Genomic DNA, 24,747 nt, shown 5'->3' with positions numbered 1-24,747 from the left:
TAATGTGAAATCCGAATGAAATTATGTGTTCGTGGAAAAAAATTTTTTTTCGTTTTTGTTTTTTGAAAAATATAAATGGATAATGGTTAAAAAGGCTCCAATGCTTAATAAAACATATAAATTGAAACGAAAAATTCATGGATGATCAGGAAAAAAGACGATTGTTTATTCCCATGCGTTGATTTGAAATTTAAAAACAATCTTCTTTTTTCCTGATTTTCAATTTATATTTTATATTTACTCAAAAACAAATAGAAAAACAAAAAATATTGTTTATGCCAAAGCGCTTGAATAAAGAATATAGAAATAAATAATATGAAAATCATATATTTTCTGTTCTAAACCATATCTATTCTATTTTAGTGTGCCCAGCGAAGGGGCCGGGTTTGCTAGTATGTAAATAAAAAAAGTGCGTGTAGCGTAGTACACATAACAGAAGTGAAACTTTCAAGGCAGACAAAGAAAGAGGGAGAGACCCGAGAGAGAATGAGAGAGAGACCGAGAGAGAAAGAATATATATCAAAATAAATTCACAGCATTTGCAGCGAATACAAATAGATAAAATTAACAAAAAAACGGAGAAGGGTGGACCGTGTAGGTAAATGCCGTACACAAACCGTGGCAACAACGCGCACTACTTCGAGCGTATATCAGCCGCACAAACCCAGCTATTCCACAGCAACGGCACAAGTTATCGCAAGACAATACTAATAAATCCGACGTCGGAATGGATGGCACTTTATAGTATGCACAAGCACTGGCCAGGAAACGGAAATAAGCACCAAAAAGTAGGCACCAAAAAAAACCCCAAAACCATTGGGACCAAAAAAACGCCCCAAACAGTAGGCATCAGGAAATATAACGCCAAGAAGTAGGCACCAAAAATATATTTCCTACAAGTTTGCACCAACAAACAAGCGCCATAAAGTAGGCAGTGTTATTTCTCAGTAGAAATTAGCAACCACAAAGAAAAACTCAGGAAAAATTGCCTAAAGTGTATCTAAGATATACATAAGGTATAGCTCTCTCTCTCTCCTTTTAATATACGTTATATAAATGTCCATCGACATTTAAGATCAAATCCGCCAAATAGTTGATTCATGAATGCTTAATTATTGGCAACAGTGTGTTCATCAGCAACACTTTGCGCAACAGCAGTAATATTTCCTACAGAACATCCAGTTTTTGGTCTGTCAGTTCTTCTTCTATCTTCGAAAAACACCAGTTTCTGGAAATTCTCCCATCAACCTTTGAATTGTCGACTAATTCGGTTGATAGTTTCTGTTAAAGACATGCTATGACATAAAAAAGTATCGTCTAGGAATTATTCATTACTGACATTTGGGCGTCACTTTTGAAGACCCTTTACAAGCTCAATTTTTTGCTAAACCCTTCAGCAGAATTAGAAGTATAGCAATTTACTTGTCCAGTAGTTATCAATGGTGTTATTTCAGCTTAGTGAATTTCATGCCGAGTTACTTTATTAAAATCTGGCAATCTTGCAACAAACAGGTAGCTTGATAAGTTTCCTGCTGGGTATGCACATGCTATGTACCTGCATATGTGTATCAATACGAATAATATGTTAACCTACTTCAATGAAATAATTTAAGCTCATTACTAATGTTTACATTGACGCACGCTTACTCACTCATTAACAGAGTATTGAGATTACAAGCCAATTTTTGAATAGATTTAAAATTATGTCTTATTTAAGTATATGAGGCTTCAGAAAAAATGCGAATAAAAAATGACAAATATATATACGCATATGAGTACACCAAAGTGAAAATAAGAAGTTGCCTGGGAACTCGAGCCTCGCAAACTAAATTTTATTATTGTAAAACTTTCGATTTTCTTTTATTAACTGAAGGCTAAATGCGGATAAATGGGGTTTGATGCGGATATATGGGGTTTAGAGTAAGTGCTCGATGGAACATGCACGCTATCTGACATTCTGTCAAAAAAGCATCCGGATTTGTTCATTTAAAAAGCATGCGTTACAAATCCGACTAACTTTTTTTGCCGGAATGTTTGTACAATTGTCCTCTATGGTGTCGCAGAGTTTGAGCGTGATCTGTCAATTACCTTGTTTTTGGCATTTAATTATCGAACAAAGAATTTGTCTTAAATTTTGTGTTCTGAACGGGATTTCGTGCGCCAAATTGTTGAATATGTTGCTGAAAGCCTATGGCGAGAGCGCTTCATCAAAAACACGGGTCTACGAGTAGCATAAGCCTTTGTAGAGGGCCAAGAAGTCGTGGAAGATTTGTCCCGATTTGGTTCCCCATCAACATCTTCAACAGATGAAAACGCCGATAAAGTCAGGAAAATGGTACTCGAAAACCATCACTTATGTTTTAGGGAGGTAGTTCGTGACCTTAGCGTGTCTCACGAATCAATTCGCAACATTTTACACCATTAATTGGGCATGAGACGCGTGGTGGCGCGACTCGTCAGAAAAAGGTGGCTGAAGACATGCTTGAGCAAGTGAATTCGAACCCAACGTTTATTCAGCAAACCAATCAACAGGCGGTTGAATGGCACTATCCACATGAGCCGAAACCCAAAACACCATGGTTCTACGGTGAATAAAAAATATTATTTGGAAGCTATGCGACGTTTGAGAGAGAATGTGCGTGAAAACGGCCCAATTTGTGGAAAGAAAACTCAAGGATCTTGCACCATGATAACGCACGGTCTCACAAAGCGCATAATGTGAAAAATTTGATCACCAAAAACTGGAAAAGTATGATCAAACATACCGGATATAGCTCCCTGTGATGTTTTCTTTGATGACTGGACTGGTCATTGGACTACATCATATGTGTATTGCTTCGAATGGAGCCTATTTGGAAGGCGACAAAAGAAATTTTGATGATTAAACAATTAATTTGCGTTTTATTGAACAATTCCGGGTACTTTTTTGACAGAATGTACGAACCAACTGGGTCACCAAACTATTCAACGCTGTAGCGGAAGAGCTTTATGCCAGACCTTCAATGTCAGAGCCAGATCCCTTCAATTCAAATGAGCAATATACACATATGGTCATTGAAATAGATACGCTGCCTTTATCTATCAATTTAATTGCACCGCCCGGAAAAATTTAAAGCAATTATTGAAATTTCACTTTTTTACAAACTGCTTCATTATATATTTAAAATACCACTTATCTTAAGTTGTGGTATTCATTGCACAGATTCAGTTATTTTCATGAAGTGCAATTTTGCGTAGCCACAAAATTAGGTGCTTTGCAGATAACTTTTGCATTTAAACTAATTAAATGAAAAATATTGAATGTCAAGTAAGTAGCAAAAGAACTATCTACATTTAAAAATCAATAATTAATATAAATTTCTTTCGAAGATTGCACAGTTGAGGAGTGAAGGCCCGCTGGAAGTTTAAAAATTTTGTTGTAAATAGCCTTAAGCCCAAAACATACCACAAATCCCACAAAGAAAACAACTTGCACTACTGATAATTTATTGTGATTCTTGCCAAGAGGGGCTCTTTTAAGACATCAAAGACCTTTGCAGCTGAAATTACTAATGTATTGTACCATCAGCGCGAACTATACCTACGTCTTCGTTTATAAGACATAGATCTAGCAGGCAGAATAACTCGTGAAATTCCTATAATGAAACAAGCAAATTTGAGAAAGAGGAAGAGTTTCGCATAAGAGCATAAGTCATGATGTGGACCAGAGGGCATGAAAAATAGTATAACATACTTTGAACCAATTACACAGAAATTAATTTATTTAGAAATAATGCTAATGTTCAGTCCTAAAGGACAAGAGTTCTCACTGTGGTACACAACAAAAAAACAGTCATACACGGTGATACATAATGAATTGAGGCTGCTTTAATTCACCTCATAACAAATAAAATGAACAAATTTATTTACAAGGACATACTTCAAAAAGTTATGATACCATTTGCGACTTCGGGCGCTTTCTATGCAAGATAATGACCCGAAACACTCCTAAATGTTAGTACGTGAATGATTTTTACAAAATAATTTTAAAGTTATGGATTGGCCAAGCTAGTCACCCAACCTAAACTCCATTGAAAACCTTTGGGAAGATAGGCATTAGCTAAGGCATTTTACATCCGCAGAAACCTGTCTTAGCATTATCAATTCCATGTCAAATCGAATACAGAAAGTCATTGACAAACATGGTGGACACGTTGCTTATTGATTAAACTTCGATAACTTAAACAGCATTTTTAATAAAATCACTAGGTTATTTTTATATCGTATGTATTCCTATATGGAGATATCAGCACATTTTCTCCTCCGGTGGATCCAAAACTAGAGATGATACCGCATCTGGATGGTACTTAAATGAAGACACTAAGAACTCCTATGCCACAGGATAGATGGCCACGGTATTCCTTACCGAAGTCTATGCCAGTTTAATGTGGCTTACTGGCTAATTGAGAAAAAGTGGCGGGGTAACAGTATTGGTATTTGTAGTGATAGTAAAGCTGCACTGAAAGTCCTTGCTAACCCACGCTGCTCTTCGAAGTTACTCGATGAATGTAAGACAAAACTGAACAGTGCGGCAAAACACAACAAAGTTAGTCTCATTTGGGTTCCAGGACATAGTGGTATTACAGGGAACTAGTTAGCTGATAAACTGGCTAATGAAGGCTCTGCAAGTATGCCACTGGGCCCTGAACCCTTTCTAGGTGTCAATTCCGCACCGATTCAACTATGGAATGACGACTTCATGAGGTCTACCCATAGAGGATGTTGGTCTGGGTTGAACTCGTGCAGAGTAGCCAAGTGATTTGTGAAAGAACCAAACAGGAAAATAGCAACCTGCCTCCTTAAACTCAGCAGAAAGGACCTGAGAGTACTGGTGGGTGTAACCATAGGGCACAACGCCTATGATCAGCATATGGCTCTCATGGGGGTTGTCGACAGCCCGATATGCCTATCCTGTCTTGAGGATGATGACACTGCAAGCATTTTCTCTGTAGCTGTCCGGCGTTTTCCAGAATCAGACTTAGGATATTGGGTTGCGATATACTGAGTATGGATAAAATTCACACTCTTTCTCTTCCGGATCTCTTAAGATTTATCAATGAATGCTAGAGATTTGTAGAAGAGTGACCCCAAACTAATTTTTCCGTCTAATCTAATCTAATCTAATCTATTCCTATATGGTACCTATTTTCATGATCATACAAATATTTCAGTCAACAGTTCAAGGAGGATTATTATAATGTGCATTTACGCGTGTATTGCATTATTTTTTTCCGTTTTTTTTGCTTTTTGAAAATCTCACTTGCACTCACCTTTTTTGTATTGAAGCCGAGGAACGATAACTTTCGCACGTTGTCACGTGGTCCGCTTGGTCCGCTGAAACTCATCTTGTCTCCAAATAACGGACAGCCACTTTTACGAGTAATTTAAAATAACAGTTAACAGCAACAAAAACAATAGACTAAACAAACTAACAAAAGCGCGATTTTTTCAAATTTTTCTTATTCTTATTTTATATCTTCCTTTTTGTATTTAGTTTCTTGAATTTATGGTGCTACAGCAAATTTCCAGAACTCGTCTTTGAACAATCTCGGCATTCGGGCTCTTATATTTGATTTAACAAGCACAACTGCAAAGAAAAATAAAAAAAGGTTTTAAGAAATTTAATATTTTCAAGTAAGGAAAACATTTAATTGCATATTTGGTGCAATTCATTGAAAAAGAAATAAATTTTTTATCAATAAGTCTCCATAATTGTTAAAATTTATTTACATGGGCCGTTATTTTTTAACATAAGCCACAATGCTTAATAAATTTATCGAAAGATGTTTCGCCCCACCACGCTGGTATGCGCTAATAAATTTGATGAGCTATCAATCTCAAATAAGTAAACCGCAGCTCTCACACTAGCTCAGGTAACACTCACTCAATCCTCGGCCCACCCATCTAACGCATGTGATTGTCATTACTCACTGCCTCCATAAATTTTGTGCCATTCATCTACATGATTGAGAGAATAAAGAAGTTTACGTATGTGTCGTAAGTGTCACAAGAATGATATGTATATTTCAAGATTAAGGCATCCGTGAGAATACTTACATATGTCTATGACGTAACGAATGGGCAACCAAGAGAGAGAATGCCGATAAATGCACTCGTCAATGTCTTTCTAAATTAATAACAAAATCAGATCAATTGAGAGCGACAGATTTAATTAGGCTGGCATAAGTACAAAAAGCATTACGTTAGAGCTCATTTCGCCCTTAATGAATCAAATTAAAATTGTGTGATACAATTAGTGGAGTAATATAGGGAGGGTGCTACTCCGGTCGTTCATCGGCTGAACATAACAGACCTATTCTAGAATGGTAACAAAATTTTCCCTGATACCAAAATTTACCTTTTAGCAAATTTTGTCCTCATTTCGTATTCTAAGTTCGCTGTTACTTGGTAAATTTCGTAACCTACAAAATAACTGGAAAAAGAAGCACCAAAATATATAGAAATACTCTACGTTTTTAAGGACCAGTAAATAAATTAAAAGGAGTTGCATGTTCAGAAGCTTACGGGTAAAAAACTTCGTCATTCACCATTTTTGCAGAAATAAACCTATTTATCATTGAATTGAAAACATATGACGAGCGAAAGCGAATTCCCAGCAGGTTTACAAACCATATCTTATCTCTTCCCATCGTACGCGGCCACACTGAAGCTAGTGCAGAATATGTAACGAAATCAACGAGAGAGAAGCAACTACTCTGACACTGCCCTGTACTTAGCAAAACACGAACTGCTTACGCTCTGCATCAATTCCAGCATTAGAAAACTAACAGCCTACATAAATTATTCAAACTGTATATTAAAGAAAAAAATACAAAATAAACTCTATATGCTAACGCTTGGTATCGCTATGAATCAATTTTTGGTCTATGTGCTTTCTAGAGGATCAACCAAGTCTAACCTAACCTAACCTATATGACAAGTGAATGTAAACTAAGTTTTATGAACAATAATATGAAAACATTTTAGACAAACGACACCCTAGCCATTTGATATAAGGTTTTTCTCAACCATATATTTCTCCGAGAAAACATCACTCGCGCGGTTTATGACATCCCGACGTCACTTCTTGAGTGAATGGCACAGAGCGCCTAGGCCAGATTCCAAGAGGGTATCAAACGTAACTGTCAACATTTAGAGGAAATATTTAAAAATTAAATAAAATCCTCACGTGCCTTCTTTACAATAGAGCGCGTTTAAATAAAGATTTCCATCTCTCGAAATCATTTTTTTTATTTCGTAAAAAATTTATTCAAAACCAAAATCGTATGATTAACTTTGCGCCAGAGCTCTTGCAAATGCTCTAGTGTATATACAGTGACCAGCAAAAGTCTACATACACCCCCCATTTCCACTGGATTGAAAGTTCAAAAAATTTACTGAAAAATCTGTTTACACAGTCATATTTGAAAGCTTTATAATTATAAACTTAGCAAAGCTATGGCAAAAAAACCTGAACCCAACGTTGACAAAAGTCTACATACACTACAGAAATATCTTACTCCAGTGTGAAAAACTTCACTTAACTCTAAGTAATATTGCTTCTTAGTATATTATTTAGTCGGTCCACCATTATCATCAATTACAGCTTGAAGCCGTCGTGGCATCGAGGTAACTAAATTTGTTAACTCTGCAGAAGTTATATTATTCCAAGCTTCTATTAGTCGTTCTTTGAGTACTGAAGCTCTTGAAATCGGCTTTTTTTCTAATTTTTCGATCTAAAATTTCCCAGACATGTTCAATAATATTCAAATATGGGCTTTGCGGTGGTGTATTTTACTACCTTGGAGCATGGAAAAGCATAAAATCCTTCATCCTAGTTGCAAATCATTCACCGAAGATTTCAAATTGACTTCCAATAGTGATTTGTATTTATAACGATCCATATTACCTTCAATAAATACAAATCTTCCAACTCCAGATGCAGCAACAGCTCCCCAAACCATTACATTGCCGCCACCATGCTTCACTGTTGATACCAAATCCTTCGGACTCAGTGCAGTATTTTTTTCCTCCACACTTTTGCTCTTCCATCGCTACCGAATATATTAAACTTGGACTAATCTGTAAACAAAATTTTTTGCCACGAATCCATCCCCTTTTCCCTGTATGCTTTGGCGAACTCCAGGCGAAGTTTACGGTTTTTTTTCAGAAATAAGAGGCTTTTTTCGTGGTGTTCTACTATGAAAGCCGTTTTTATTCAGAGCTCTTTGAATTGTTCTTGGATGAACACACTTGTTGGATGAGCTTGCTATATCCTCGGCCAATTTCGGAGCAGAAGCTTTTGGATTTTTGTCCACTTCTTTTAGAATCAAGCTGACGTCTCTGCGAGATAGTTTGCTCGGGCGGCCACTGCGCGGCTTATTTTCGGTGGAACCACTATTTTTAAAGTTTTTTACAATGGTCTGAACTGTTGCATGACTTAAGTATAAGATTTTTGAAACTTCGCCATATGATTTTTTTTTTCTTTCCTATGCTGAATAACTAAATTTCTAACGTCAACTGATATTTCTTTTTGAGGAGCCATTGTAGATGCTTAAGTATTCATATTGCAACTAAAATCAATATTAGCAAAGCAACAAATTAAAGAAAAGAAAGAAATAGACAAACGGTATTTTACCGTCTTTACAACATAAGATATCCGAGTACAAGCTAGGAAATCGGTTCTGTATGTCTACTTTTGTCAACGCTGTTTTTTCGTTTTTTTAGCATAACTGTGTTGTTTTATGTTAAGGGGGTGGTAGGGTTTAGCGCTAAAAAAAAAACACTTTTTTTTTTAATTTTTTACAGAAATATGGCTTAAGATACTTTAATAAAATCAGTTGCATGTTATTGTACATCTTTTCAATAAGTTTTTAAAAAATATTAATAATAAAATATTGACAAATAAGCCCATGACAAGAGGTGCTCTGCGGTGCCAATCGGCATTCGTCGTAGAATCATCTGAAACTAAAAAAGTCGAATTTTTCAGTTAAAGTATGACGTAATGCTCCCCCCTACATTAATAAATTTTTTTTTTTTCATTTTTGTAGTTTTGGTGGCAAAAAAACGTAAAACGAGCATTTTTGGCGAAAAATTTCGCCATATTTGTAAGTGAAAAACAACCTTAAAAAACAAAAAATAAAAAAAAAACAGTGTAGGGGGGAGGTATTTTTGATTTAGAAAACGTGTGCCAAATTTGAAAAGAATCGGTTGAATAGTTTCGGAGTTGTGATTGGCACCGACTTTTAAGAAGTCGTTTCGGGAAAAACGCGTTTGAAAAAATGACTCTGAAAAATTATCGATGCTCCGCATTCGAGGTAGAGTGCCTACAAAGGCTATAACTTTGAGAGTTCTGCTCCCATCCACTTAAAATTTGGCACAACATTCTTGAAATGATTTACTATAAGATGAGTGAAGAAAAAAAATTTCGATTTTGTGACCCTACTATATTAAAATGGATAACTGGGACACGCAAACAAGAATTTGGATAGTCCGCCGCTATCACGCACTGGAGTCCGTAGTTTTGGTACAGAGAGAGTACAGGCGGATGTTTGGCGGCGATCCCCCGAGCAGATGGACCATAATGAGACTGGTGAATAATTTTGCTGAGCAAGGAACAGTCGCAAGAAGGCCTTATCTCGAAACCCACCAGTTCGGACGGAGGAAACGATCGCTGCTGTAGCTGCAGCTATACAAAGCAATCCAAGGGTTTCAACAAAAAGCTTATCTGCTCAACTTGGTGTCAGCCGACAGTCTTTGCAAATAATAATGCACAAAGATTTAGACTTATTTCCCTACAAAATTCAAATGGTTAACAAACTGAATGCAGCAGACTTGCCGATTCGCTTGGAATTTTGCCAGAAGATCCTGCAAATGGTGGAAGAAGACCAAAACATGTTAAACTGCCTTTTCATGTCTGATGAGGCCCATTTCGATTTAAACGGCAATATGAGCAAACAAAATTGTCGAATATGGAGTACTTCTAACCCACAGATACTCCACGAGACGGAATTGCATCCTCTTCGCGTGACAGTGTGGTGTGTGGTTTCTTCACGCTGTATTGTCGGACCTTATTTTTTTTGAAGAAAATGGTCACACCGTTACGGTTACTGGAGACCGTTATTTGAAAATGCTGAAAGAATTTTTCTATCCAGAACTACGCCGAAAGAGAATTCCTTTCAACTCTGTGTGGTTTCAACAAGATGGGGCAACGTCTCACATAGCCCAGACTGTTATGACGGAGTTGCGACGAAAATTTCCCAATAAACTGATTTCAAGGAACTCCGAATTTCGTTGGCCCCCCAGGTCGCCTGACCTTACTGCACCTGACTTTTTCTTGTGGGGTTTATGTAAACAAGAAGTTTATAAAACAAAGCCAACAAATTTGGATGAACTAAAACAATCCATTCGGGCAACAATTGCGGCTATTCCTGTCGCAACTCTCAAAGCAGCAATGAACAACTTTTTACTAAGATGCTGCACTTGTGTCAACGAGCATGGGGGGCATTTAAATTCAATTATTTTTAAAACTAGTTAAGCTACATTTAATAAAATTTAATGACCTTCAACTTGAAAAAAAAATAAATGAATTCCATACACTAAAAAAAAAGTTATTTGAGTTTCTTAATGTAGCAAAATTCATCAGCCACCCTGTAAATAAAAATAAAGAAAAAACATAGCCATTTAGCTGATTTTTTCATTTTTGATCCCTAGAATACGATTTTCACAGAGCAATGAGCGATTTTTAAATCTACCCGCTCTAATATACATACATATATAGATATATATATTTGGCACGTACACCCTTTTTGGGTGTTTGGCCGAGCTCCTCCTCCTATTTGTGGCGTGCGTCTTGATGATGTTCCGCAAATGGAGGAACTTACAGTTTCAAGCCGACTCCTAACGGCAGATATTTTTATGAGGAGCTTTTTCATGGCAGAAATACACTCAGAGGTTTGCCATTGCCTGCCGAGGGTCGACCGCTATTAGAAAAAACTTTTTCTTAATTTTGGTGTTTCACCGAGATTCGAACCTACGTTCTCGCAGTGAATTCCGAATGGTAGTCACGCACCAACTCATTCGGTACGGCGGCCGCCGGGGATCTAGTAAAGCTCGGTTTTTTATAAGCTAGAAGTTTTAGATAATTTCATTTTCTCACACTACAAGATTTATTTGACTAAATCCATTTGAAAATAGCGCAATCTACTTACTAAGATTACGCTCATCGTTTACTGATTTACCAAATGTGAATTTCACTAACAGCACGTTCGCACATCAATTTATAAAATTAGAAATCGTATGGCACAAAATAAAATGAAAATAAGTAAATGAAAATTAACTCAACTCAAATACTTTGTTGTCGTCTACAATTTTACGAGTGTTTTATTTGCCTTTTTAATGTTTTTTGATTGCCTCAATTAAACGTCTGGTACGCACATACTCTACAAATACCGATGTATGGCAATATACACACATTGCTTTCAAATTTATTATTAAAAAACAAAAAATTCTATTGCATGGTTATAAAACAAAATATTTATGACTGTCATATACGTTTCTTTGTGTTTTGGAGATTAAGTGGTAACTGATTTTCTTTTAATAGAGCGAAATGAAGAATTCCGTAACGATATCCATGGAAATAGAGATATAATGAATATATGGAAAGACTGACTAATAATTTATTTTTCTACGAAAGTAAACTGAAAATTGTATTTTAATTTTTATTTCCCATTTTAACTCGGGGATACTGTCCATAGACAGGCTTATTTTGGGAGATCATCATCTATGTGTACATACTTAAATGGCTGTATTTGATGAGTTAGAAAAATTTATCAAACCTTTTTGCATAAGTTTACTGAGCAGATAGTCCAAAGCCAATAGCTTTCAGCAATTTTATTTAATGTAAAAATTTTTCAGAGGTAAGACAATTTAAAACAAAGTTGTATTCAAATTATCAGATATTAACCCGTCTCGAGATGTCTTCTGTTCATTATAAATTATTCATATAAACCTTTCGAGAACAGCGAAAACCTTTCGTAGATTTACTTGAAATAAAATATGCGTGCCGAACAAAAATTCCAAACACCTATAATTTCCACCTATTTCAAAACAGTACGGTGGTTTCTTCTGGAAATAAGTAAGGTTCCTTCTGCAAACACTCAGCAGCCTGTTCCGCTTTAAGGCTCAGAGCGAGCACACAATGGAAGACTGTCACACATGAACATAAACATGATTGTGATTATCACCCTCCCATTTTCTGCTTCGAAAGTGAAAATCACTTCTAGGCAGTAATGGCTTGAAGAAGATCCATCATCCAATACACCCGTTTAGATCCACATGGACGGATCTAAAATGGATACTGGTGTAGGATCAAGGTTATATTGCGAAGAGTTTTTTTATCAATGAATACTTTAAACTACCGGATCACTGTAGGGTTTTTCAAGCGGAAATAAACGCTACTCATGAAGTCTTAAGATGGTTAGAGATAAACAGAACATCATCAGCAGATATCAGACAGCCAAGCTGCCCTACGGGTCCTGGATGCGTTCCAAACATCATCAAGGAGTATCTTACATTGTCGCCAATCTGTTAATGAAATGGCCAAGCAATATCATATAATCTTATTCAAGGCCACAAAGATATACCAGGGAACTGTAGGGCTGACCAACTTGCAAGAGAAGATACCTGTATGCCAAACATAAAAAATTTTATGGGGGTACCTCTCGCAGCTTGTAGGAAATCACGCAAGGAGATTAAGCGTTTACATGCATGATTTCTGTCGTAGCTGTAGGAATGAGGAGGAGTTGGAAACAATTCAACACTTTTTTTGCACATGCTCGGTTCTAGCCAGAAGCAAGAACTGATATTTAAGGTCCTACTACTTAATCAATAAAGATAATCTATGCACTTTAAGTACCAACAACATTTTGCGCATTGTCCCAAACTCAGAGTGATTCAATATGAAAAGGGATATGTAACCCAGCCGCTACGGCTCACAACGAACCCTCGATGTGCGATGCGGCTGCCAAACCTAACCGAACTTAAGGTTTGACAACTCATCAAGAATCGTTTAACGCTAGAACAACGCCAACGTGGAAATATACTTTATAAAAAATAAAATCTGTTCGCGAAGTTCTTAGAGCACTGGCGGCATCATCGCTCCTAACTGTTTCCGAAATAAGGAAGGATCTGCCGCTATGGAGAATAACGACCACTTTGGAGCCAGTCTGACTGAATTTTTGTGTCCAAAAATTATTCAGCTAAACATCGACGACATTTGATTCCAACAGCACGGCGAAACTTAAAACGCCGCTAAGACTGAATTTCAGTCCATCTGCATACATTCGAGTGTATTTCTGCCATGAGAAAGCTCCTCATAAAAACCTTTTGCCGTTCGGAGTCGGCCTAAAACTTTCTTTGTGGTGTTCCTCCAGGACTTAAATCCTCACATCCGTGAGCGATCCTTTAATCGTATGAAAAAACAATTTCGCGATTCGTCCTCTCGATTTATAATGATTTTTAAGTCCTACTGCGTTTTGAATAGAATTTTTGATTTACAATAAATGCAGAATTATCGAAATAATTCTAAATAAAAAATTAAATTAAGCAAAACCTAGCATGCACCGACTTTGTATTTTCTATTTAAATTCAAGTTATAGCGCAGGATATGAAAACATAATGAGGAGGCAGCTGAGTGATTGTAGTAATCCATTAGCATTACCGCGCACATCGTACGCATTTCGTAATTTATTTTAGAAAGTTTATTTATAAACCATCTATTGCATATTTTTAAGACATTTTCGTTCGTCAAAGTACAGCAGTCTGTGACATAATATCGACCGTTCTGCGACTTCTGTTTCTTCACGAAACGCGTGCATTGAATGATACGAGGACGGATGTCATCATTCCGAAATTAGCTCGAATCTTTAAAATAAAGTCCGTTCACTTATGCCGTAGTTCGAAATATGAGTTTTTCAGTGCCGAGTTATAAAAAACTGGCATCCTAAAAATGTTTTAGATGGCGCCATCTTTTTAATTAGTTAATCCGTTAGAAGGTACATCCCTAGCTGACTTCCAGTGAAAGTTTGATGACATTCGGTTCAGTGGAAGTGAAGTTATTGCGTCCAAAGTGTCAGTATGTTTGTGTCATCGATACAAAAATGAGTTTCGAAGAAAGCTAATATCAAATTTAGTTTTAAAATCGGTAAAACATTTACCAGAACATTTGAATTGATCGAAAAAGTTGATGGCGATGATTGTCTATCTCGTGCTAGAGTTCGTGGTTGTGAGAAATGACAATAAATATGCGGGCCGCCAAGAATCAGTAATCAGACGAGCCACCACCCAAAAAATCGAGTTTGGAGAAGTAAAACACCAAGTCGATGTTCATTTATTTTTACGATTCCAAGGGAATTGTCCACAAGGAGTTCGTGCCAATGGGCCAAACCGTCAATGCAATTTGGAAACTGGCGCTTATTACATTATAATGCACTAACTCATCGATCCACTCTTGCGACTGATTTTTGGCTAGAAATCACATTTTAACCATCAATCACTCACCGTATTCGCCTGATATGGCTCCCTCAACCCATTCGGAAAACTTACATTTGTGCGTGAGAGGAAAACGTATTACGTCCGTAGAGGCGATTCAAAAGGCTTGTACCGACATCCTGAAGGACATTCCGGTCAATGACTTAGATAGCGCAAAACAGTGTATCGAGGCCAGAGGGGACTATTTTGTATAAATAAACTCGAAGTTATCAGAACAAAGCTCTTGTCGTTTCTATTTTAACTCAGTCTTGTTTGTTTTGGACTTCACCTTGTACGTTCACAAATTTGACGAATTCAGCCAGACTTGGAGGTTTTGCGTCGCTCTTAAGTGCTTTGTGTGAAAAATACTTCTGTTAGCTTAGGTCGAGCTTTTACACGGAAAGCCAGCAAAACTCGTTGCATCGAGATGGTGTTTCGTGACGAAGATTCGAAACAAGTTTAATGCTTTACTATTGTTGACTGAATCTACGTCGGAAGTTATCGAAAATCATCACATGTTTCGAGTATCTGTAAACATCACAAAAAACGCTCGTTTAACAAAACATTCTGAGTGCGATTACTTTTAAAAAGACCAAACTTTACGTTGGCAATCCCACATAAGACATATTAATATCTCAAACCTTAAGCAAACCTTGCACTAAGATTAAATTTACATGTCTTAAATAAATATTTGTAAACTCGTACGAATAACTTTCCATTTTCTATAATAAATGCTGTTCTAAGTACTTGGTGCTTAGTGTTTACATTTTGCTAACTTAGCGAATGCTAAATAACATTTTCCATACCAAATACACTGAAGCTAAGTTTTTACACAGAAACACTAGCACTATTTGCCTATTCACTACGAATATTTGATTTTCAGACAGCACTAAAAGTATAAAGTATACAGTCAGCTTACTTTGCTTATGCTGAAAACGCCCACAGAACAAGTTGCCGAAGAAATAGTTTTTCCTGAAGTGTTTATGCGAAAAGCGTTTTAAATACTTAATAAGAGAATAATTTATCACTTAGTATCAATTTTTTTATTTAGCAAACACAATAGCAGTAGTTGTTCTTGTTTTTGCACTCAAAGGTGGCTTACGCTTTTTAGTTTTTTACTCATAAACTGCAAAATAGAATTTTAAATTAGCATTAATTAGTTATTAAGTAAAAGCACAGGACAGAAACAAAGACGACGCTCGTATCCTTGCAGAGAAGCGCAGCAGTAATGCACTGGTTCGCTTTTGGTTATTTTGGAGCCATGAATATTTCACATTTCTTTTATTTTGCTTATATCAAGGGATACATTTTAAGCGGCGATGTCGTTCTTAACTAGTAGGTACTAAATTTGTCAAATGGAATGCGTTCCAAAGGAAACAGACCTTTTTGAAAAGAGCCTTTTTTTGGCGCCATCTATCTGTGATATTCTGCGTTCAAAAGCTACAATTTTCCCGACTTTCAGCAATATGTGTGTTATAGATACAAAAAAGTCAGTATTTTTCTTTTTTTAATTTGGTAAAAATTTTATCGAAGCTATACAATTGATGAACTAAATTTAAGTTGATGAAAGTCTATCCTGTGGCACAGCAGCGAGTCGTGTATGTGATTTAAATATAGTCCTGAGGATAAAAATAATGGCGAATATACATGCCAACCGAAAGGCATGACCTTCCGTAGAAAATTCCATCAAAGCTGCATTAGATTCATGAAAAATCAGTACACATCTTCATTGAAATTCATAAAATTATACAAAAACAATAAAATTTCCTTTACTATAATATTGTGACTAGTGATGAAACGTAAATCTTGCAATATTATACATAATCCAAGTGCCAGAATGCCATACGGATGCCCACCAGGTGAACGAAAGCCCAAAAAAATCGCTTTTGTGCGGAGGAAACACAGATTCTATCAATAACTCCGGGAAGAAATAGATATTTTAAACACACTGTAGTATCACATGGCTATGGCGCCACCAGCTTCCTTTGGAATACTCTAAGCCGTATGCCCTCTACATTCCTTTTTCTGTAGCTTTAAGTTCGATGAAATTCTCGTTTATTTATGGGATATGACAGAATTGGCATACTCTTCAGGAGTTACTCTCATACATGCACATCCATATAAAAAAGTACGAATTAATTGCAATAAAAGCAATTACAAACTGGCGCGCGCGCGTATAAAAAATGTTGGGACACACACACACACTCACTCGCGCCTGTGCCAACTACCAGCAACAGGAAATTATTCAAATACGGCGAAAATACACCACGTACCGTTATATACAGTTACATATGTATTTATAGCTAGTCTCGAAACAAAAACACAACTGTCAGTAGTACGCGGAATAGGGTAAAAACACGTCCGCCCAGCAATGCACGACTCAAACAACAGACAACACGTCGCAGCGAGCGGATCGATCGAACCGTAATAACAAACGAGAGTTTACGTTATGAACTTGTTGCGTGCGCTTTCTCGCCTTTTCGCTGATTTATGGGTTCGGCTGATAGTCGTAGCTGCGATGCTGACGTATAAAGCGACTGTGACGTGGAAAAATAAATAGACAAAATCAGGTAAGTCACGGGCATTTCGCTAGCGTTAACGTTGATTTTGGCTTTGGCGTTGCAAGTGATGAGAACAAGCACATCTGTTGGCTGACAGTAACAGCAACAACTATAGTGACAGTGACAGCCACCGTGACATCTCGCCCATTGCTCAATGAATTCGCCGGGTCGGTATTAGTGATGCCAATTCCGGAATCTCGGGATTCCCGTGCTTTTCATATGTTATTTATTACAATAAAAGAAACTTGCTTCTTCTACAATATTGTGTTAACTGTTTTGAATTAAAAGCTGCACCATTAAATATATATATATTATATATATAATTGACGCGTACACCCTTTTTGGATGTTTGACCGAGCTCCATAATAGAATATAAGGTATGGCCATCCAAAGCAAACTTGTGAGAATAACTTTGTCTGTTACGTCACGGCGGTTTTGTCAGCAGAATCAGTCGTTATTCAGACAGCAAAGCAGCATATGAAGAGTGGTTGCGTTGATTTTTTTTTGTATACCAAAAACACAATCTCAATTTTTGTCCACTTCTGCTCATTGTCATAATTCCAGTTCCGTCAGCAAATCAGATGCTGATGATTTTGGCCACATCTTTACATTTTATAAATCGTCAGATATATGTAAATATATTTTAACAATAAACTCAAAAGTGATTTTAGTTTCGAAAATTATTCATAGAGTTAATCGATTATGTCAGACGTTTTCTCTTTTCTAACGAATCCTCATAACATATGGGCTAATGTTTGATTTTATTTCTGTACATTACCATATTTTCCTGCAACTAAGAAAGAGGTCGAAACTATACTTTAAAAATTACAGGCTGAATATCCTTGTGAGGAAGATTTAAATGAATTTAAGCGAAATGGAAAATTGTAAGGAAAAGTTGCATAATTCATTAAACCAATCAACTCGAAATCCCCCCTTAAATCGAAAAACTTATAATTTATCTGAAATGCTGATGAATAAGTTGAAATACTTTGTTATGGTGGAGATACGTCTTGAGGCCGGAAAATGTTTTTTATCAGCACTTTAAATGCTTTGGTTTTCTTACGTACATATTTACGGGCCATAATAATTATTAATAAATATTTTATTTCCTTAAATATGACTTTAGTTATATACCAAGTAATCGTTTGTTTTATGGATTAGAATAAATATACTTAGGGGTTTTGTTTAGTACATTTTTGGTAAAACTTAAGTTTTGTACTAATTTGTACGTTCAAAAGTACTCTGCAATCGCATTTTTATTCGAATCACATAGCTTTTTATATACAATTTCAAAAATTTAATGCCTGAAGATTTGCCTGTATTAATAAATATGTGAATTTCAAAATCAGTTTATCTTACATTTCAGTTAGTTTCATTTCATTGTACATTCAGCTATTGAATTTTTACACAAATTAAAAAAGTTCATCCAAGTGATTTTCGGTATCACGGAAATACTTAAAAAAAAAGTCCAAAACCACGGGATGAACATTTTTCGCTAATATTGGCATCCTAAGTGGTAGTATGCTATCTATGCTAGAAACTATCCGGTGTTTTTTAGCTGCATGAGAACTATGGTTTGACAGCTGAGAATAGCAAAGTGTGTCGAATTCAAGTCATAATCATGAATCGTTTAACGTCAGAACAACACTTCTAAGTTGCGGATTTACTTTGAAAAAATAAATCGTTTCGCGAAGTTCATGGAGCCCTGGCTGCATCATACAAACATATTTATGGAGTATTAAGTTATAACTAATAAAAACATAATAACTTTTAATCTAATAACAGAGAATGTATTTATTTAATATATTAAAATGAAATATAATTACGATTTATTATACGATGCAATTGAGGCAATAAGCAGAAGAGGCTATCGGCCAGGTTGGAGTATTAAAAAAACCAGGCGCTTTGTAAACAAATTTTTTTTAATATTTTTGATGCTGCCATTAAAATTCATATAATATTCAGTTTATACCAAATTACCTCAGCAAAATCCAGACTGCTTTAATACTATTACAGAACTTAAACTTGCGTATTTTCCCCTTTTTCTACTGCTTTAAAAATTCTTACCACAATTAATTCACCTGTATCTTATTCCATCATGACTCGGTAGGATTTGTTTGGCTGACTAACGCACCACAATCGGTTAACTCCAAGGATGATAGATTAGTAGGTTTGGCCAATAACTATGATGAAAAGGAAAACTTCGGTTGCCACGTCATGGGAGTATTCGCCAGCCGAATTATGCACAATAATTTCACATATATTCACACAATCGTTGTTCAGACGGTAACAAAGTGACATTTTTTTCGTATATCACTAACACATTCTTAGTTTTTTCGTAAACAAACCGATTCATAACTCCTGCTACGTCAGCCCAAACGCTGAATCTGTCGAATTCGCTGAGAGACGGCTAACGGTCTAATATTGGCCACACCATTAAACATCTTTTCACCATGGGTTAACTCATCGATGATGAAGTGTGAGTTCATCAATATAGAAATATTTAGTAATGGTCTGTTGTCTGTTTCAGCGACGGACTCTCCATTAGTACCTGTCAAATCTGTGTTTAGTTGAGAGATGTTAACGTTGAAAATAATGACAGGTTTGGTCTTATAAGTTTTGAATGATTTTATGTAGTAGATGCAATATACGTCAGCATTTATACATATATATTTATGTAGCTAATTTCGGGCACCAAAGAAAAGATATGCAGTTCCCAGCAAACTATTATATATTTGCTCAAACTGAATGGAGGTAAATGAAAAATTTAAATAATTTTTTTTTTTTTAATTTTTATTTAAGTCAGAAGGTATTTCGTGCCTAAAAAAAATAAAAAAAAAAGTATTTGGTTTTTTTATAATCAGGTAAATCCTAAATAAAATAGGTAGTTGGATTTTTGCCGTCACTAAAAACCAATTATTAAGTATTCACCTTTTCATGCATTCATATGAAAAAAGTACAGGGTGGCTGATGAAAGCCGCTACCAAAAAAAAATTGAATAACTTTTCTTCTTTTTAAGTTATCTGTTCCATTTTTGTTTTAATTTGCAGATTGATCTTTAAAATTTACAATATTAAAATGGATAACTGGGACACGCAAACAAGAATTTGGATAGTCCGCCGCTATCACGCACTGGAGTCCGTAGTTTTGGTACAGAGAGAGTACAGGCGGATGTTTGGCGGCGATCCCCGAGCAGATGGACCATAATGAGACTGGTGAATAATTTTGCTGAGCAAGGAACAGTCGCAAGAAGGCCTTATCATCGAAACCCACCAGTTCGGACGGAGGAAACGATCGCTGCTGTAGCTGCAGCTATACAAAGCAATCCAAGGGTTTCAACAAAAGGCTTATCTGCTCAACTTGGTGTCAGCCGACAGTCTTTGCAAACAATAACGCACAAAGATTTAGACTTATTTCCCTACAAAATTCAAACGGTTAACAAACTGAATGCAGCAGACTTGCCGATTCGCTTGGAATTTTGCCAGAAGATCCTGCAAATGGTGGAAGAAGACCAAAACATGTTAAACTGCCTTTTCATGTCTGATGAGGCCCATTTCGATTTAAACGGCAATGTGAACAAACAAAATTGTCGAATATGGAGTACTTCTAACCCACAGATACTCCACGAGACGGAATTGCATCCTCTTCGCGTGACAGTGTGGTGTGCGGTTTCTTCACGCTGTATTGTCGGGCCTTATTTTTTTGAAAAAAATGGTCACGCCGTTACGGTTACTGGAGACCGTTATTTGAAAATGCTGAAAGAATTTTTCTATCCAGAACTACGCCGAAAGAGAATTCCTTTCAACTCTGTGTGGTTTCAACAAGATGGGGCAACGTCTCACATAGCCCAGACTGTTATGACGGAGTTGCGACGAAAATTTCCCAATAAACTGATTTCAAGAAACTCCGAATTTCGTTGGCCCCCCAGGTCGCCTGACCTTACTGCACCTGACTTTTTCTTGTGGGGTTTATGTAAACAAGAAGTTTATAAAACAAAGCCAACAAATTTGGATGAACTAAAACAATCCATTCGGGTAACAATTGCGGCTATTCCTGTCGCAACTCTCAAAGCAGCACTGAACAACTTTTTACTAAGATGCCGCACTTGTGTCAACGAGCATGGGGGGCATTTAAATTCAATTATTTTTAAAACTATTATAGTTAAGCTACATTTAATAAAATTTAATGACCTTCAACTTGAAAAAAATAAATGAATTCCATACACTAAAAAAAAAGTTATTTGAGTTTCTTAATGTATATGTAATGTAGCGAAATTCATCAGCCACCCTGTATTAAAACTTCAATGAATACTGAATACAAGACCCAAAACGTATTTCACGTTTTTTTTGAACTTTTCAGAATATTATTTAAAGAAAAGTGACTAACTAATTCCTTTAAAATTAATTTTTAATTGGATTTCACATGTGTGGAGTATAACCTTGACCTCAGCCTTATTTGCTTCTATTTACTATCAAAATTATTAAATGCGGTTGTTTGAAAACAATGTGAGCAGCTTTTAGAGTTAGGTCTGTGCTGCTGCATAAAATAGGCAGATTGGCGTTTTCCTAACTTAACTATGAAAAAGATAATATTAATAAAAAAAAACTCTTTATTGTAAGCTTTTTTTAAGTCATATAAAAGAAAAAAGCAGATACATAGCTGCGATGAAGCCTGTTTTTTGAATGTTGTAGGATTGCAACCACTTCACCAGCAATTTTTGATTCTCGATACACAACAGATAGTTTTCAATTATATGTAGATTAAAGAGCTACAGTTGTACCTCGATTAACCGGGTTGCTCGGGACCGGGCTCAGCACGGATAATCGAAAACACGGTTGAAAGAGGTTTTTTGAAATATTCAAAAATTTTATTATTTTTATTTATTTTTAAAAAGAACATGTAAATTTGCACCTATTAACATACTTATGAATACAGATACATATCTTATTACTGTTTTTATAATATACTTTCATATACATACATATAGGTACATAAATGCATATTTATATTAATTTAAAATATTCGTTTAAAGTAGTTTGTCTTTTAGAATTCATTTGTTCCTTAAGTAAATGACTTTGTATGCGATACACTTGTATTTTGTCTGGTTCTGAAATACCTGTACCAGTATAGTTTTCTAAGAACTTTAACAAAACACTACTAGCCTCTATTGCTTGAGCTAATGTGGGGGTTTCTACCGTATTACCTCCATCTGATTCCTCTGAATTTGACTCAAGCTCATATTCTTCTGTTTGATTGACCATGTTAACGATTTCATCATCAGATACAATAGCAAACGGTGCGATATCAATATCGCACTCCATCCACTTTGAGATAGCATCAGCTGTAAAACCAGGTGGTATTAATATAATACATCTGATTGTATCTCAATACTAAAAGTTGAATCATTTTCATCATCTTGAGATAGTAAGTTATTCCAAACTTTATTTAAAACACGTGGGGTTACAGAATCCCACGAAGTCGCTGCTGTCCACAAAGCTGACTTAATGTTCAAAGATTTAACAAATTCGTGTCGACTATTAGAATCCACAAGTTTTTGCACGATAAATTTACGGTACTGGCATTTGAAACTCCGAATGGCTCCTTGATCCATAGGCTGAATCAAAGATGTACAATTCGGTGGTAGATATTTTACTGTAACATTATCAGATATCATTGCATTTACATCCGGGTGTGCTGGACAGTTGTCTAATAGCAAAAGAACTTTGCAATTCTTTTCGAGACCAATGCGTTGTAAATGTTCTCTTACCTCTGGTACAAAATTGTTGTTAAACCACTCCAGAAATAGCTCTTGTGTTACCCAAGCTCTCTTATTAGACTTATAAACTACAGGAATGTATTTAACATTTTTTAAACATCTTGGATTAGCACTTTTTCCTATTATCATCAATTTACACTTGTGAGTCCCAGCTGCATTTGCACAAAGTAAAGCTGTGATTCTTTCCTTGGACTCTTTGTACCCCTCAATAGAATATTCATCACCACTCGCCAACGAATTTTGGGGCAAACACTTCCAAAATAGACCGGTTTCGTCTGCATTATAAATTTGTTCAGTTGTAAGTTGTTCATTTTTAATGTATTCGTTTAAGTCTTCCACAAACATCGTTGCAGACACATAATCAGCACACTCCTTTTCTCCTGTGGATTTCAGCCTACGAATTCCATGCCGATTTTTGAATTTTTCCAGCCAACCAGATGAATACTTACACTCGGAATTTATGTTTAATTTACCATGAAAATATTTTGCCTTCTCAGTAATCATTTCGCCTAGAAATTGCAGGAAATTTTCAGTTTATGTGGATGTCTGGACTTGAGTAATATTACCTGTAATGGGACATCCCTTAAATCTTTCTTGTCGAAACCATTCATATGTTGCAAAATCAACCTTTGGATTTTCGGATTTTTTCAGAGTATGTCTATTTTTTAAACCGTGAATTGAATCACTTTCCGATTCATATTTCAAAATTTTTTCTTTGTTTTTTATTAAGTCTCGTACAGTTTGTTTGCCAACACCATATTTTTCAGATAAAAAATGAACGGATGGGTTCTTGCGATATTCGTTAATCAGTTCTATTTTCTCTTTAATTGAAAGAACTTTTCTTGCTCTTTTTGTCAGTTTACTTATTGATGGAGCCATTTTCACAAAAGCACCTGTTAAGAGATCAAATTTCACTTACAGACTGAATGAAAGTGAAATTTGATACAAATTTATTACATAAAAACAAAAAATGGGAATCCCCGAATTTTATTTCTTTGCACTTACAGAATGAATGAAAATGAAATTTGATACAAACTTATTACATAAACAAAAAATGGGAATCCCCGAATTTTATTTCTTTGCACATTCACTTAAATTGAAAAAAGTTATTATACGCCGCACGGATAATAGAGGTAAAGCACGGTTAATAGAGATATAAAATCAAACACACAGCATGCCGGTTAACAGATGTACCCGGTTAGTAGAGGCCCGGTTAACCGAGGTACAACTGTATAGTAAATAACTAAATCTCCTAGTATATTATATTTCATAGAAAGCGATTTGCTGTTTGGAGTCGGCCTAAAGCTTTAGGTCCCTCCGTTTGAGGAGTAACATCAAGACGCACGTCACAAATAGGAAGAGGATATCGGTCACACACTAAAAAAGAGTGTAAGCGCAAATTATAAATGTATATATTTCCGCACCAATTACATATATATATATATATAAGTAGCTATAGAATAAGCGAATATATTGATTTTTGCAAGAACAACGATTTTCTTAACAAATATATCAAAATTAAAATAAAAAAGTCTTCCAAGTAAAACGTATGCAATACATATATCGAAAACATTCTTCCGCATTTCCAACGAAAATATAATTGTAAATATCAGTGGAAATTTCAATCGGTAAATCAGTGAGTAGATCAAGATTTGTTTCAAGTCCAGCCGACTTGCCAAAATGTAATTTCAAGAAAAATTATTTTAAGGTTTTCGATATGGTACGCATCGGACTAAAAGATGTGTTGTTTCTTTGTTTCTCAGACAGGCTGAAGAACTTTCCGAAGAAAGAATTATGTTTGGGCTTTTTGAAAAGTCATCGCCAGCGTAAAATTTGCGTATG

At 35.8% G+C, this 24,747-nt stretch overlaps 2 protein-coding genes across 3 annotated transcripts in view; both read right to left on the bottom strand.

The window, feature by feature from the left end:
* The window catches only part of LOC129243087 (anion exchange protein 3-like), a 194,955-nt gene that overhangs the window by 90,399 nt on the left and 79,809 nt on the right, over positions 1-24,747 (bottom strand). For both annotated transcript variants that reach the window (XM_054880197.1, XM_054880199.1), the window contains exon 3: positions 5,310-5,626. In XM_054880197.1, coding sequence (XP_054736172.1) covers positions 5,310-5,384 — 75 coding nt within the window. In that variant the 5' untranslated portion in view covers positions 5,385-5,626. The remainder of the gene's footprint in view (positions 1-5,309; positions 5,627-24,747) is intronic.
* On the bottom strand, positions 15,684-23,572 carry LOC129242018 (jerky protein homolog-like). Its single transcript, XM_054878580.1, has 4 exons — positions 23,472-23,572; positions 22,521-23,414; positions 22,246-22,470; positions 15,684-15,694 (listed from the first exon to the last, which is right to left on the bottom strand). The coding sequence occupies exons 2-4, from the start codon at positions 23,407-23,409 to the stop codon at positions 15,684-15,686; spliced, it is 1,125 nt and encodes a 374-aa protein (XP_054734555.1). The 5' UTR covers positions 23,410-23,414; positions 23,472-23,572.

Source organism: Anastrepha obliqua, chromosome 3 (genome assembly GCF_027943255.1).
Source record: "Anastrepha obliqua isolate idAnaObli1 chromosome 3, idAnaObli1_1.0, whole genome shotgun sequence".
NCBI lineage: Eukaryota > Metazoa > Arthropoda > Insecta > Diptera > Tephritidae > Anastrepha > Anastrepha obliqua.
The sequence above is the reverse complement of the archived record's forward strand: the minus strand, read 5'-3'. Positions and strand labels throughout refer to the sequence as shown.

Bases quoted from the DNA above. Each gene is read 5' to 3' on its own strand.
- LOC129242018 (XM_054878580.1), bottom strand. From the start codon at position 23,409: ATGATTACTGAGAAGGCAAAATATTTTCATGGTAAATTAAACATAAAT. The intron at 22,471-22,520 runs GTATTGAGATAC...CTGGTTTTACAG, and splicing joins TGAAAATGATTCAACTTTTA to CTGATGCTATCTCAAAGTGG.